General features: G+C 40.3%; 1 protein-coding gene across 7 annotated transcripts in view; it reads right to left on the reverse strand.

Moving 5' to 3' along the window:
* Nucleotides 1–14,634, reverse strand: part of myo5aa (myosin VAa) — a 55,563-nt gene that overhangs the window by 28,800 nt on the left and 12,129 nt on the right. For all 7 annotated transcript variants that reach the window (XM_055009544.1, XM_055009546.1, XM_055009541.1 and 4 more), the window contains exons 2-8: nucleotides 11,553–11,663; nucleotides 9,974–10,145; nucleotides 8,470–8,614; nucleotides 7,101–7,257; nucleotides 4,697–4,840; nucleotides 2,421–2,502; nucleotides 118–225 (exon numbers count right to left, since the gene is read on the reverse strand). In XM_055009544.1, coding sequence (XP_054865519.1) covers nucleotides 118–225; nucleotides 2,421–2,502; nucleotides 4,697–4,840; nucleotides 7,101–7,257; nucleotides 8,470–8,614; nucleotides 9,974–10,145; nucleotides 11,553–11,663 — 919 coding nt within the window. The remainder of the gene's footprint in view (nucleotides 1–117; nucleotides 226–2,420; nucleotides 2,503–4,696; nucleotides 4,841–7,100; nucleotides 7,258–8,469; nucleotides 8,615–9,973; nucleotides 10,146–11,552; nucleotides 11,664–14,634) is intronic.

Consider the following 14,634-nt stretch of genomic DNA (forward strand, 5'->3'; position numbering starts at 1 on the left):
TACACAGCAGATCCAGCAGTCAGAAGAGTTCTCACTGATCAATTACATTTCTATCATGCAAACCCTAATCATCTTCATAGGTTTGATATTGTACATGTTTTTTCGTGTGCATGTTACCCAGTAATGTGAAGGCATTGCGAGTTGTGCAAAGCTCCTTGGTGTCGTCCACACCGTCAATGACGGGGCTGCGGCCCTGCCTGGTGTACAGGAAGTCATTTGCGCTGCCTGAGTAGAGAGACAGAGAGAGTTAATTATATAAAATCACATATCGCGACACTGTGACGAGAGACAAAGGCTTTGTCATTCTCAGTCAGTTGTCAGGGTAGCTGTGCCAGTAACCATAGAAACAACTTAATATGTTATCTGAACAATGAGTGTCAAGTAAAAAAAGGAAAAATAACCATGGTGGTCAAAAGAAGTCAAAAGTTAGACTTTAAATGGTCAAAGATTAAAATGATTTAAACACTGCAAGGTTTGCCTGTATAGAAAGTAATATATGCTGCCGAGCTAAAGTTATTCACTTCCAGTGGCACTTCTGGCATTTATTGCTCATTCAGAAATGTTCCAATCATTACATATGTGAAAAATCTAATTCTCGGACAAAGACTCGCTCAGACTGATGCGAACTGTCTGGCTGTACAGTCACAGATCAGCAGATAGAGACCACACCAGAGACTCAGCGTTCTTGGAAATATATAAAATCAGGAAGACTTCTGTGTAGGAAAAGTGTTACTCTAACTTAACACAATCAGTTTCTTTATACACACTTAACACTGAATTAGGGCATGGCCTGTTGCCTGGCAACAAGAGTCACTGACATGACTGAGACAACCACCCCATTAACAGAGCCAGGAAGTCAGCAGGAGAGGAAAAGACAGCAGCTGTGTGTGTGTGTGTGTGTGTGTGTGTGTGTGTGTGTGTGTGTGTGCGCGCGCGCGTGTGTGCGTGTGTGTCCGTGTGCCAGCAGAGTGTATGTGTTTGGCCGTGAGTAGGATGAGCAGGTGCAGGTCCACAGTGGGAGCGCTTTATGTGGGCGCCTGTTCAACCAAAGAGCTAACGATTCAGTGCTCATTTCTGTCTGATGTATCTTAACTGATATATTTGAAATCTGATGCATGGCAGCGCTCTCCAGATAGCTCAGTCTGGTTCAAGATTTTAGTTTTTACTTCTATCTTAAGGCCTTAGCAGGATGTCTTGCAGTTGGTTTGCAATACTACATGAATTGAAATGCTTGCTTGACTGCTCATGAGTAGGGTTGATTAGCATAATCAATGAGGTCAACTGCTCTGCTGTATTTGTGAGCATATTTCATTTACAAAAATGTAACAGAAAACAACAAAGCTTTCACTCCCATAGTGAGAAACAAGCACATGAAATACAACAAATTCAGCAGTGTCAGTAGTTGTATTATGCTGACCCAATCATTACTTTCTGTAGGGAAGGTCGTTTATTTTAGTTAAATTGTTTCATTTCAGTTGACTCTGGAGACAAATTTAAACTTCTAATGTACACATTTTTTGTATCAAAGGAAAACTACAGTGAGCTTCCTCTTCACCTGCATTCAGTTTATCTCCGGGAGGCAAAATACAAATAGAACTGCAGAAGCCCAAAACGTCTCACTTCCTGTGCATCTGCTTTTTGACAGACAATATTATTTACCAGTGTTCTTTTAATATCTCACTTGCAGCCTTTAGCAGATGCTAGCTTAGAGAAGCCTCGGCTCTACACTCGGTTACTGCAGGGCAAGCAGACCTAACAAGTACGTGACCAAAAATTCCACTGAAAAAAGGGGAAAGGAAGCGTTCCTGTGTAGAAGGAAGTTGAAACCAAGTGATTTTTATCTACATGAACTGATTTTCTATCTGCGGAGTTATTTGTGAGTAGAGCATTTTATCTGTCCATAACGTAGTCAAAGATGCTGATTTATTGTGGGGGGTCAAAATCGTGACTAAGATCAGCACTGCATTAATTGTGCAGCTGTCAATGCATGAGTCATACGAAAGGTATTAACTAGGTGAATGCAGCAAATTCCCTTAAATCACTCATAAATGTCAATTAGGAACAAATCTGTTCATACAAAAAGTTCTCTGCATTCATGGCTGCTTTTGGGTAGCTCTAATGCTGCTTGCCAATTGCTCTTAGTGAGACAATGAAAAACAATCATGAAAACATGAGTGTTCCCACTGTTGCAAGAAAGTGAACTTAGGATATTAAACACAAGGTAAAGATGCTCTGTACCAGACTACAGCGTACTCGCTAGTTTCCATCTGCAGTCCCTGGAGCAGGCAAGAGAGCAAGAGAACTGATTCGGAGCTAGCTGTTTTTCCTTTTGGTGTCAACGTACAGTTTGGGACAATGGGGAACTGTGCAGCTCTGTGTGTTGGTAAGTGGGGATGCACTAACACATGAATGTGACTTACTCAGCCTCAGATTCTTGAACTCGGGCAGATGGGCTGATGCACAGAGCTGATAGAAGATATGATAATTCCTCTCCTCGTCCGCCTGGAAGAAAGCAGGAAGATCATACATAATGAGGAAAATGCCAACAACATAGTGGCTATGCAGAAAATAGCATACACCTACAATATACTCAATTAACTTAAACAGACCACAAATGCATGATATCGACAAGTATTTGGTCCTAATCACAAGCTTCTGCCTCTTTTTTTCCAACTTACATCCATACAGGAAAAATCAGCTGCTTCTTTCTATACAATTAAACTGCATCTGCTTTACAGTTATATAGTCTGACAGTTTAACATATGGGAGCTCCATTCGTTGGCAGCTGGCATCTTAGTGTGTTGCTCAAAGGCATGACGACAGATGCTACTGAATTAGATGTGAATATTACATCTTTAATATACTAGGGCATCAAACACAATATGTGATCCACCTGTATTTCACTGTTGTTATGGTGCCTGATAGACCAGAATGTAAATGACTATAAACAAACAAACTGGAGCTTGCATGTTAAAAAGGTTCCAGCTCCGTGCTGCAAAGTCCGAGACAAAACGGTGAAGCAGTGTGTTACCTGTGCCCCACATTTGTGCATCTACACCCAAGCACAGAATGCAAACACATACACACACCTATAAATGGGTTACTGGAGCTGAGCATGTGAAAAATGTGAGGAGTAATGTAACCACGTTCTTCTGCCAACATCCTCATTCCTCAGCAGTGTTGCCAGTGACAGCAAAGAGTGTGTGTGTGTGTGCATGTGTGGATATGTACATGTGTGTGCAGAGAAAATATCCATGCCCTTTATCTAGATGCTGATTACTGGCTCCACCAGTAAGCAAACACACACACACACACACACACACACACACACACTTAATATAAGGGAGTACTATAGCAAGTTATATAAAAGAAAGTAAACTTTTTCTATAGAGAACTCTTCAAGACAGTAGTGAGAAAAGAGAGACAAAAAAGGAAAACAGGATGAATAGAGGATAGGAGGAAGAGGAAAGGAGTGCCGTGCTGTAAACCAGTGTGACAGATGGACTAAACGATGGGTTTTCTTTGTTTCCTCCTACACGTCTTTGTGAAGAAGGAAATTATTGCTGCATACTTCTTCTGCACTAAAGGACACCGGGGTGAGCCTGACAGTTAATGTGTGTTGCTTTAGGTTTTTTTGAGTCCTGCTGATGATGCTAGATAACAAACTCCTTGTGTATGTGTGGTTGACTGCACTTCTTTACACGTGTAACTACCTGAAGCACACAAAGAGCATTATGATACTCCCAAGTCAGGACATTTCAGAAATCCTCACTTATTTATCTGTCACTACAACAAAGTTAACAATATTGTTAAACTGTTGGATTAATAATTAAGGCTATGTGTCAACATTTACTATGCAGAGTGAATATGTTATTAAGTGTCTTCTGGTCAATGCTTTTGAAGGTCTAACTTCTGATCCCCATTTCTCAAATTCATGTCATGCAGTTGTCCTGCATTTGACTTTCAAAGTTTTGCTGTAGTTGCGGTGAGATAAAAATGTTTCTTGTGATGTTCGAAAGTCAGATGGAATTTGTTCTCAGATAAATATGATCCTCCACAGGGTGTTGTTGCAACGGATCAAATCAGGAAGTAAGCTAAAACTCATAGATCTTGGCTACAACAACTATTCTGATGCCAGTGAACAAATCCCTGAATGTGTTACATTATAGCTGTAGTGCATGCTGTAAATATATTACTGCTGACAGGCTTTGAGGAATCACATTAGCAAAAACACCTCCGACATTAAGGAAACAAGCTAAAGGACAAGTTGTGACAAATGAAACAACAAACCAACGATGACGCTCAATACACCCTTTAGGAAATTTTCTTCCGCCTGTCACGAAGAACTGTGTGAATTCATGCTCAAAGGCACTTGAGGAGTAAATTTGACAATTGAGAACCCGGGCAGCTCAGGGATAGAACAACTTCAAGGTGCTTTCAAAAAAAGAGCCAAATTCCACTAAATCCAAGTTTGTCACTTAGTCATGAAACTGAATGCGTTTCTCAAGAGTAGAGCTCAGAATAAAAACTAAATCTGTATGAAGTTTAACTCTGTATTTGTCTGTGATGCCTGAGCCAGAAGTAATACACTGGAATGAGGGGAGGAAATAGCACAAGTCACTGAAATATCCACAAAACTTCAAGAAAACATTATGTGTGTATTCATGCAAACTTGCATGCACATTTGCGTGCTTACCTGAAATACAACTCGTGATTTTTCTAGCAGATATGTTCTCATGTTGGCACCAATGATACGGTAGCGGGTGTCGAAGCCGATCTCGATGTATTTACCGAAACGACTGCTGTTGTCATTTCTGGTGGTCTTTGCATTTCCAATGGCCTGGGTAACAGAAGACAGACACATGTTCCCACTCACAACATGTTATTGTGTAATAGTGTCTAAATTCTCACTCGTGAAACAGTAATTTTTCATTTAAAATCATCACAGTCTAAATTATTTCTTAAACAACACTTTGGGAAACTTAGGTAAACATGCTCAGCAGTTTTCTTGCCAAAACCTAGATGAGGACATTGATACCACTCTCAAATCTTTTGGTAAATATTTAGCAGCAGTTGGTTAGCATAGCTTGGTCTTAAATGTCAAACATAATAATGGACACAACACCAGAATACAAGATTTCTGGGGGCAGTCGGTGGGGGAAGGTCCATGCCCTCTCTCTAAGAGGGCGGCAGGGATCCACCTCCTCACTCCGGAGGACGGCTGAGGGGAAAGGCAGGCTTCTCCAGTGTCGCACCGTGTGTCCAGCGGAGAACAACAAAAGGAATGATCCGGCGCTGCTCAAATAGTGCAGTAGGTGGGACATTGCTTGAGACCACAGAACAGTGACTACAAACAGATAGAGCCAAAATCTGACATTTTCACTCATTTTTAATGAATTTGTTTTTTGAGGGGTCTGTTTAAAAGTAATGATACTGATCATTAGTAGAATACTGAATACAGGATCTTATTATCAACCAGACTGATAATCAGTTGACACCTAAAATGAATGAAAATCATCAACCAAGCTCCTCAAAGATGTTGTTACTTCTGCAGGGTGACGACAGAAAGCTGAACAAAAGACCTATCTATATACAGGCTCAGCTCACAGGCCTGCTCGTCAGTTAGCTGATCGAGTTATCGGTTTAATCAAGAAACACCAAATCAAAATAGGATGAAACTAGGTGTTAATTAGTGAGCTTTTGACATGCTGACTGGCAGTGATTGTTACCTTGAATCAGAGCCAGCCTGGCAGTTTTTCTGTCTCCAGTCTTCATGCCGGTCTAAGATAACTTGTTGCTATCAACAGCTTCTCATTTACCATACAGACATGACAGTGGCATCAATTTTATCTCTTTATTACTATTAAAAATGAATAACCCAATGTGCCTTTCCCAAAATGTTGGCCTACTCCTTTTTCTCTCATAATGTGGGTTACAACCTGAAATAAACAGCTGACAAGCTGTGAAAGGATCTCAGTCCACACACAAGAATGGCTTGTATTTGTTATTGAGCATTTCCTGCTGAGCCACTACACATCGTGAAGGAAATCAACTGCAGTCAGCAGCCATAGTTCAATATACAGGATTGATCAATGACCCTGCTAGGAATTGTCTTTAGACAGAAGGGCTGGGCTCCATACAAACATGCTATCATATCAAAGCTATGCAATAAGCCAGCTTAAACAGAGTTAAATTGTGTGTGAGCACAGAGGGTTTTTGCTACGTAAGGCCAAACACAGTCTTTCACTGCAGACAAGGAGGCTTTCAGCAGAGCAGGTATCCCAATCTCTGCCTACATCAGCCAAGCATGTACAAACACCATGCATAAACACGGTCTCTCTGTCACACACATAGGTTTTGTAAAATCGAAAAGGCTGACGCAACCATCTAGTCTGCAACCAGGCTCAGAGGCTAAAGTGACATCACTGCAATGAAAGAAGAAAGCTTTCTATTCATTCTGTCAGTCTGTCTCTGATTGGCTGTAGGGGAAAGAGGCGGCAGGGAGGAGGAGAAGGATGTTAGCAGAGTGGTTGGAAAAGACGGACAGGGTGGGGGATGGCAGGAGGTGAGGGAAGGGGGGGGGGGGTGTAGTGGCATATGTGCACAAGAGAGCTCTTCAACCCGTCCTGTACTTATAACTCTATGGGAAGAAATACACACATACACACACTCTAAGGAATAGGACCAGTGTTTTCACAGCAGAAAGCAGCTCGAGGCCAGAAACACACAGTGTGGTGGAGAAACAGAAGGAAAAGAGTCGGTAAAGGTTAGTGAAGAAAAAAGCAGAAGACGTTGCATGACATTGAGCCTATATTATTCACACATCAACTACGGCAGTGAAAAGTGATTAACTGGGTCAAGAAAACAAGCATCTGCATATCAACCAGGGGAAAACTGTGCAGGTTGCGTTTTCAGTACACAGGTTGTACAAAGTGGTGTCAACTACTTTTTCAAATTCCGTGACCAGAAAAATCTACAAATCTGGATGGTGATTCTGCAGTTATTTAAGCACCACATAATAGTGTTCTGTGTTACTGAAGTGGGCAAACTTTGAACATCAGCAGGAACCAATTTAAAGATAAAAGTGAACAAGTCCTCACCTCCATTATGGGGTTGGAAGCCAACACTTTGTCCTCTACGTTGGCCTCGCTGGCTGAGCCACTGACTGTAGCAAAGTATCTCATGGCGTATTTGGCTGATACCGTCTTTCCTGCTCCAGACTCCCCACTCACAATAATTGACTGGTTCCTCTCATCCCTAAAATTAAAGAAATGAAGTCCAGTTTCATATATAAGATATAGGATTGCGCCACATTTATTTAAAAAGCACAGTTAAAAATGATGAGATAAACCACAATGCCATACAACTGAAATAAACATAATTTACTTAGATGCTAATTTAGAGTAGGGCCAAAGTTAAGGGTGACTCAGTATAATTGTGAGTACCTATTACATGTAGTTTAATAATTAGGATGTTACACCAACACTGCCAGGGGAGCTTAGGCAGACAGGATGTGTCACATACTAGTATCAACTAGCACTTTTACTGCCTGCAGGCAGAACAGGTGTTAACAAACCTTTCAACCCCCTAAGTACCTTTTACATTTTAATATCTCTGCAGGGCATCATCCTCATTTTCCTCATGAGACACAATCCTTAGACAATGCTGCATCCTCCTACTGTACCACCTTTCTTTGCCATCGTTTTTTTCTTTTTCAATTAGCATTTTCCCACCCACAGCTCCTACTGCATCCCCCTGCCATCTTCTTTCATTTCTTCCTTTAGTTCCTGTTGCTATTGTGGGCATTAACATTAGCTTATGCAAATAAACTTAACTGAAGTGGTGAGTCACAACTGCTTGAGCTGAGATCCTGTATGTAGATTGTCATATAACGTTCTTCACATCAATTCAAGAATCTATTTTCAATTTTACTGTGGTCCTTCATAACTAATGTGTTCACTTAGGGTTGCACAGTGTTAAGTTCTGAAACTAATTTCACTGGTGGAACTGAAATCAGAAAGAAGCAGACAGACTCATGCTGGCGTACAAGAAACACAAACACAGATTACTGATTTAAATGATTCATTTAGGTGTGGAAAATACATAAAGCAGTAAAATTGCTTGCCAACAGTGCGATTTCACACTACACATGGTGGCTGCGTGCCGTCCCTCCCTCACTACCCTGACTGAGATCTGGTTAAACCCTGTTTATAGTAGTTAGTGCACGTGTGTTCATCAGCGTCGATGATATAAACTCCCAAAGGGGAGGCAGAAACTGTCTATTGGTTGGTTCCAGCAGAGTCTACCATCTTTGTGGGTGTGTGATTAAAAGAGCAAGACGGAGAGAGACAGTGAGACCACCATGAGGCTATTTCTGGCTCAGCTTTGACCTACAAACTCTGAAGAGAGATAGGGAGTACTGAGCAACAGGAGACTTCGACCAAGGCTGCTCAGGTAACATATACAAACCTGGCCATCTGTTTGTAAGCCTCCTCTGCCACAGCGAAGATATGTGGGTCCATGTCTCCCATGTTTTGACCACTGTAGGCGTTGATAATGTCTGTTCCATAGATGGGCAACGTCTCATATGGGTTGATGGCCACAAGAACGATTCCTACAACACAGAACATCGCAGAAATATGAGCTCAGCTGTAGTTGGACCACATAAAGTTGTATCACACTGCTAGTCACAGCACATGTCATAATGTTCATGATCTAGAGTTTACAGGTAATAAGGTACAAGTTTTATCTGGGAGGGTAAAGATTTGCTAAGGAGAGCAGATAGTATTTAAAATGTGAAATGGAGTCACTAAAAAGCTTGATGTATAAATCCAACCGAGGTTGCTGAAGGTCACAGACATTAAGGCAGTGCTTAAATACTAAAGTGTGAAACTGTCCGTTTGAAACATTATTCAGCACATAGCATGCCATAATAAGATGATTGCTTTCAGTTAGAAAGATGATGGAATCCTATTAGATTCTCATCTCATCAAAGCAGTTTCAATTGAATTCCATTTTATTTATCCCATTAAAGGTCCCACATTGTGATGCTTTTCAGCAAATGAATGAGTCTCACATTTCCTCAGAATGTACTGTTCATTTTTTTCAGCTAAGAATGCCACAAAGACAGTTCTTTTCAACATAATTGCACGACTCCTGGTTTTAGGCCTGTTCTATATGGGTTGTTTTCATGTCTGTAGCTTTACATATAGCTGAGCTTCTGCTTTCCACGCCCTCTTCATGAAGAAGACTCCATTTGCGTCTGTGATTGACAGCACTGAACAAAACACAGATGACACGGATATGAATGAATGTCAAAACCAAGGCTTTCTATCACTTCTACACTTCTCTCCAAAAAACATTTCACATTGAAATATTGCTAAATTCACTGCAGAGCAACTGTTTAACTCATGCTGATTAGCATGTTGTCTTAATGGGTTGCATCTCACTCACTATTTCATAAATTCTTACTGGCTTGTAAAGCTGGGAGGGTATCTAGGTGTAGGGGCTTGAGGAATGGCAGAAGTAAACATCCTCATTTTTTACAGGTTTTACCACATATATTTGCCACATGGGACCTTAAAGACCAGATGCAACATACATGCATATCCGTGTGTGTGTTTGGAAGACTCCGTAGGTCTTAGTGGGTCATATATTCTAAATCACAACACAGGTCATCTCAGGGCACTTCACATAGCAATGTCAAGACCTCACAATATTACATTACAGAGAGAAACCAAATGATTCTCTTTCAGCAAGCACAGGGAAGTAAAAAACAACCTTTTAACAGGAGGAAACCTCTGGCAACATCAGACTCCACCTTTATTCACCAAACTTTTACCAAGTGATCACCTCTTCACAGGTTCCTTTACCATCTTATTTTCCATGAAGGCGACTATTTCGCGTGTGACTGTCTATCAGACTTTGACAACATACAGATGGACATCATTAAATCGTCAAAGGGCCCTCTTACCACAGTAAGTGTAGATAAGTTTTGAGTCGATGAATCGGACTTTGAGGTTGTGCAGCACGGCTGGCTCATGGAGGTAGCTGAGCGCTGTGAGGTCATTCTCGCCCACCAGGATGTCGGGGTTTCGCAGGTAAGGCAGGTTCTTCGTCTTGGGGTCAAGTTTGTGATCAATGTTCTAAGAGAAAACAGAATAAAACAGGATAGTTTAGGTAGTTAGGATGTTATGTTAAGCAAAGCATGATACAACATCAGGAATTCATACATCTAAAGCAAAGGTGGTGGATCAGTACATGACCCTGTTTTCAGTTCAGTTCAATTCAATGGGCTTTACTGCATGAACGTTTCAAGAAACAGTATAGCCAAATCATCAAAATTTGTTTTGTCCAAACATTTAGACTGCACACATGAATTGTAATTTGAAGATCAGTACAACACTAGGAAGAATATAAAACATAATTATCTACCAGTAATCGTTCACAATCTCTACGTGGTGGTATGTTGCTGTATATCGGGCACCTATACTGGCCAAATGATGGAGAAATGTGCCTATTCTAATGCCAAAAGCTAAAGAAAGTGGCTCCTTCTCCAGATGTTAGAATACATCCTTCAAACTTCATAATAATACCTGTAAACTGTTTTGCATGTTTGAGTGTTCAGCTCTCTGAGGCTGTCTAACAATAGAGATCCTTTAAATAACCAATTAACAGATTTTCACACCATAAACAAGAATTTAAACAGTATTTTATAAGTATGTTCTCACAAAGTCATGTCATGAGACAGGCTACTGATTTTCTTCGGCTTCACAGCCAACCCACCATTTGTTCACATTTTGTTTTCAGTTGTATTCCCCTCTTTCTGTGGGGAAGCCTCGCTTTGTGATGCTTCGGGCAATTTTTTATCCTCACAGTTTACTTTATTATATCCCATTTCAACTGATCTTTGTGTCTTTTAGATGCTTGTTTGATAAGTGTGGTGGATTCAGAAATCTTTTTGTAAGCGACATCCAGAATGAAAAGTGTATTATTTTGATCAACAGCAGCAATCTAGCCAAAATTAACTGAGTCTAATACTCCTTCAAGGCAGCATAACCACTGAATTAGTCATAAAAAATTTAGAATTTTGGACAATTAAACATGCATAAATTATGTATGTATGGGAGTGTCCTCATCCTCCAGAGAATCAAAGAACAAAACCTCTTTGATGGTAGTGCAAGAGGTTACATTCATATATGATCACATAAATCTTAAATCTTCAGGGCAATATGGTTAATGGTTTTGCTATACATGGTTTTGCTACTAGCGTGCATTCATTTCCAGGAGTGCCTGTTAATGATTGCTAGAAGAAAGAACAGTGTGCTGGTAGCTCTGTGTATTGTAAGCCAATGAATTAAAAGTACTGTGATATATTTAAAATGCTCCTTGGGGCATCTTTGCAAGCTGATCTCATTTGTGGAGAATGCTAATGGTAAAACCGATAACCACTAATTAGACACAGCAGAAGGAAGCAACAAAAAGAGGAGGAAAAACATAAAGAGGGAAAGACTGATTCCTCCCCACCCAACTCCTATATTCATTATCCTCACCGTTCCATCCTCCAGCATGAGATGAAGGGAGGCATCGCCATTTTTGTAGTCCTTGGTCAGCTCAGCCGACTTCCACACCTCTTCTGCATCGGGGATCCACACCCGAGCACACTGAGAGACAAAAAGACAGAATAAAAAACAAAGTTAGATAAAGGATATATACCAGCTATAGCAGAACTAAAATGCTGAACATACTGTTTCAATCCTGGTTCATCCATATAAAAGATTTTGTGTCCGTCTGTTTTTCAAAGTGCTGCATAAATGTGTTAATATTATTGTAAAATTGACGGTTTCTGATTTTACCATCTATACCCAAAGGTCCACCCTGTTGCAGATCTAGACACACAATGTTTGCTAATAGTATATTAAAACCCTCTCTTAAATACCAGTGTTTTCTAGATTTTTTAGACACAATTTTAAGCGCTGCAACGTGATAAAGCCACTCCAATTATTTCTTCATGAACACAGAAACGACTCAGGTTTGCTCCACTGCAGTTCAACCAAAGACGAATATCAGGAGAGTTTTCTTCGTTCCTTTCTGCTAATCGTTAAAAACAGCATGACCTCAGAGAAAACACTGGGCTCTGTGTTTTCACAGTCATGAGCGCATGGCTTATAACTGTCTGGAAAGTTGTGGGAACAAACTACTGAACAAATAGTAGCTCATAAATACAGAAAAATGCACTTGTGGGCTATGCATGGTCATGATTCAAAATTCACACTTAGAGAGTTATCACTTAGAAAACAGTTACAGACCTTAAAGACTTGTGACTGCAAGCAATCAGCTGATCACAGACATGTGGAAAAACAGTGATGAACACTGCCAGTCACATGGCTGAGGAATCCAGCTCCACAATTGTAGGCGCATGTAAGAGCACACACACGCAAGGAAGCCTAATGCTGCAGGAGTTCACTGGATGACTGTGCAGTGATTGAAGCATTGGGAAAGATACCATGTGTAGAGAGTTCTGGGACACAGACAAAAATCCAACAATGTCTTACTTGTTTTTCTTAATGTACATTTGACGTTACACAAAAGCAAAATAAAGCTAAAAGCTTCAGTAGGCATCGGTAGAGCAGCCGGAGGTTGGAATTCAGGCAACCTGTGTTTTATCTACTTAATTTTGACATGTATTATGTTGATTCTGTGAACGATTCATCACCAAATGTGCAGACTTTAAAGACGGCCACTAGTCCACAATTCGTTGATATGCAATATCACAATCCAAATCTCATCTGCACCAAAATTTAAAGGATTCTTCCTGTGTCCATGCTCCCCTTTGCCACCAAGTATTGTGAAAATTGCCTTCCTAGTTTTTGCCTAATTCTGTTGACAGAATAAAACACACAAAACACCACATAGTAATGAAAACACTACCTTTTCTGAGGCAGTTAAAAAATTAGTCAATAAGCTAACTTTATACCAGTGATGCACCTAAACGCTGGACACATCAAGTCTCTCCTGTAGTGCAATTAATACATTAGTATGCTTACTCTCATTGTTGTGGCTCACTGGCAACACAGAAATAAAACACAATAAAATGCTTTTGAACTGTACATAATGACTAGGAAACACAACAAAACTATTTAAACTTACATATAAAATATTCTACATTTATTTTTATGTAACATTTACAGTCAGAACTCTGAAATGCCTCCACAAGTCATCACGGTAGAAACTCTGAAATCTTTACATCTCAACATAAACAAGAATTTTCACTTTTATTCATCTATTTAAAAATGCATACAAACACCAACTAATACGGAAATATCCAAATGAAACTTTCTTGATGCTGTCTTGGGTAAATGAAGCACATGACAATGAGCACTGAAAGAATTTCTGGATGTTCAACCAGCATTTCATGACTTCTTTTGCCTTCATTACATAAACTGCTGATGTCAATTTCACAGAGGCCAGAGAGAAAGGCGTCATTGTAGGGCATAACAGGACAAAAACTGGTTAATTTCATCTGCGGCTTCACTACCAATCATCTGAATCATGACATCATGGTCACACTAACCCTCAGCCTACTCTGTCTGGCTCCTGCTTCAGACAGAAATGGTGTGAAACGGTAGCTACAGCAGTTCCCAGTAACTTTATAAAATGATCACTATCAATACCATATAAATCTATTTGTCATCTGTGATTATCTGTGGGATTTAAGGCAGTACTGATGTGTTTTTCTTCAATGACCCACCCCCTCAAATCCATAGGTTCTCCTTTTTTTCTCTAATCTTTTGCTCCCTTCAGCAATGCAGGAACACCAAACAAAGCAATGAGTGTGGCTAGGTAGTGTGCACTGTGGTGTAAGGTTTTCCACTGAATGGCACTTCAGAAAGATGAAATATTATCTGTGTAAAACTTTATAAAAACTGACAAAGAACGTGTTAGGAAATAGATGAGGCAAAAATATTAAAATACAACCATATTTAAAGTGGAAATGTGTTGAGCTGAGAAAGAGGTACGTGGAGTCAGTGACTGTGTACATGTATTCAACTGATAATGGATTTTTTAAGGCATATACTCATATATAATGATGCTACAAATCTAGTAACAGTATGCTGGCACCAATATAAATAATTGTGATGAGGATCAATTACAAAAGTGATGTAACCAAGATACACCATGTTCAGACATCCATTCATGATCTATACACCGCTTTATCCTCTGTAGGGTCGCGGGAGAGCTGGAGTCTATCCCAGCTGACTTAGGGCAAAGGCAGGGGACATCCTGGACAGGTTACAGGGCTGCATATACAGACGATCGCACTCACATTCAGACCTACGGACAATTTAGAATCACCAATTAACCTCAGCATGTTTTTGGACTACCCAGAGAAAACCCACAGGGAGAACGCGCAAACTCCATGCAGAAAAATCCCAGCAAGGCGGGGACGTGAACCGAGCATCTTCTAGCTGCAAGGCGAAAATGCTAATCATCAAGCCACTATGCACAGACATTTACAGTTAAAACATATCTTTCGCATTTCTATACAGCAATTACTTGTTACGTGATAGGCCACTACCAGCTGAAAAATCGACAAATATTTGATAATTTATCAGTCTGACTCTGCTGTGTATT

Source organism: Amphiprion ocellaris, chromosome 1 (assembly GCF_022539595.1).
Source record: "Amphiprion ocellaris isolate individual 3 ecotype Okinawa chromosome 1, ASM2253959v1, whole genome shotgun sequence".
NCBI classification, from domain to species: domain Eukaryota; kingdom Metazoa; phylum Chordata; class Actinopteri; family Pomacentridae; genus Amphiprion; species Amphiprion ocellaris.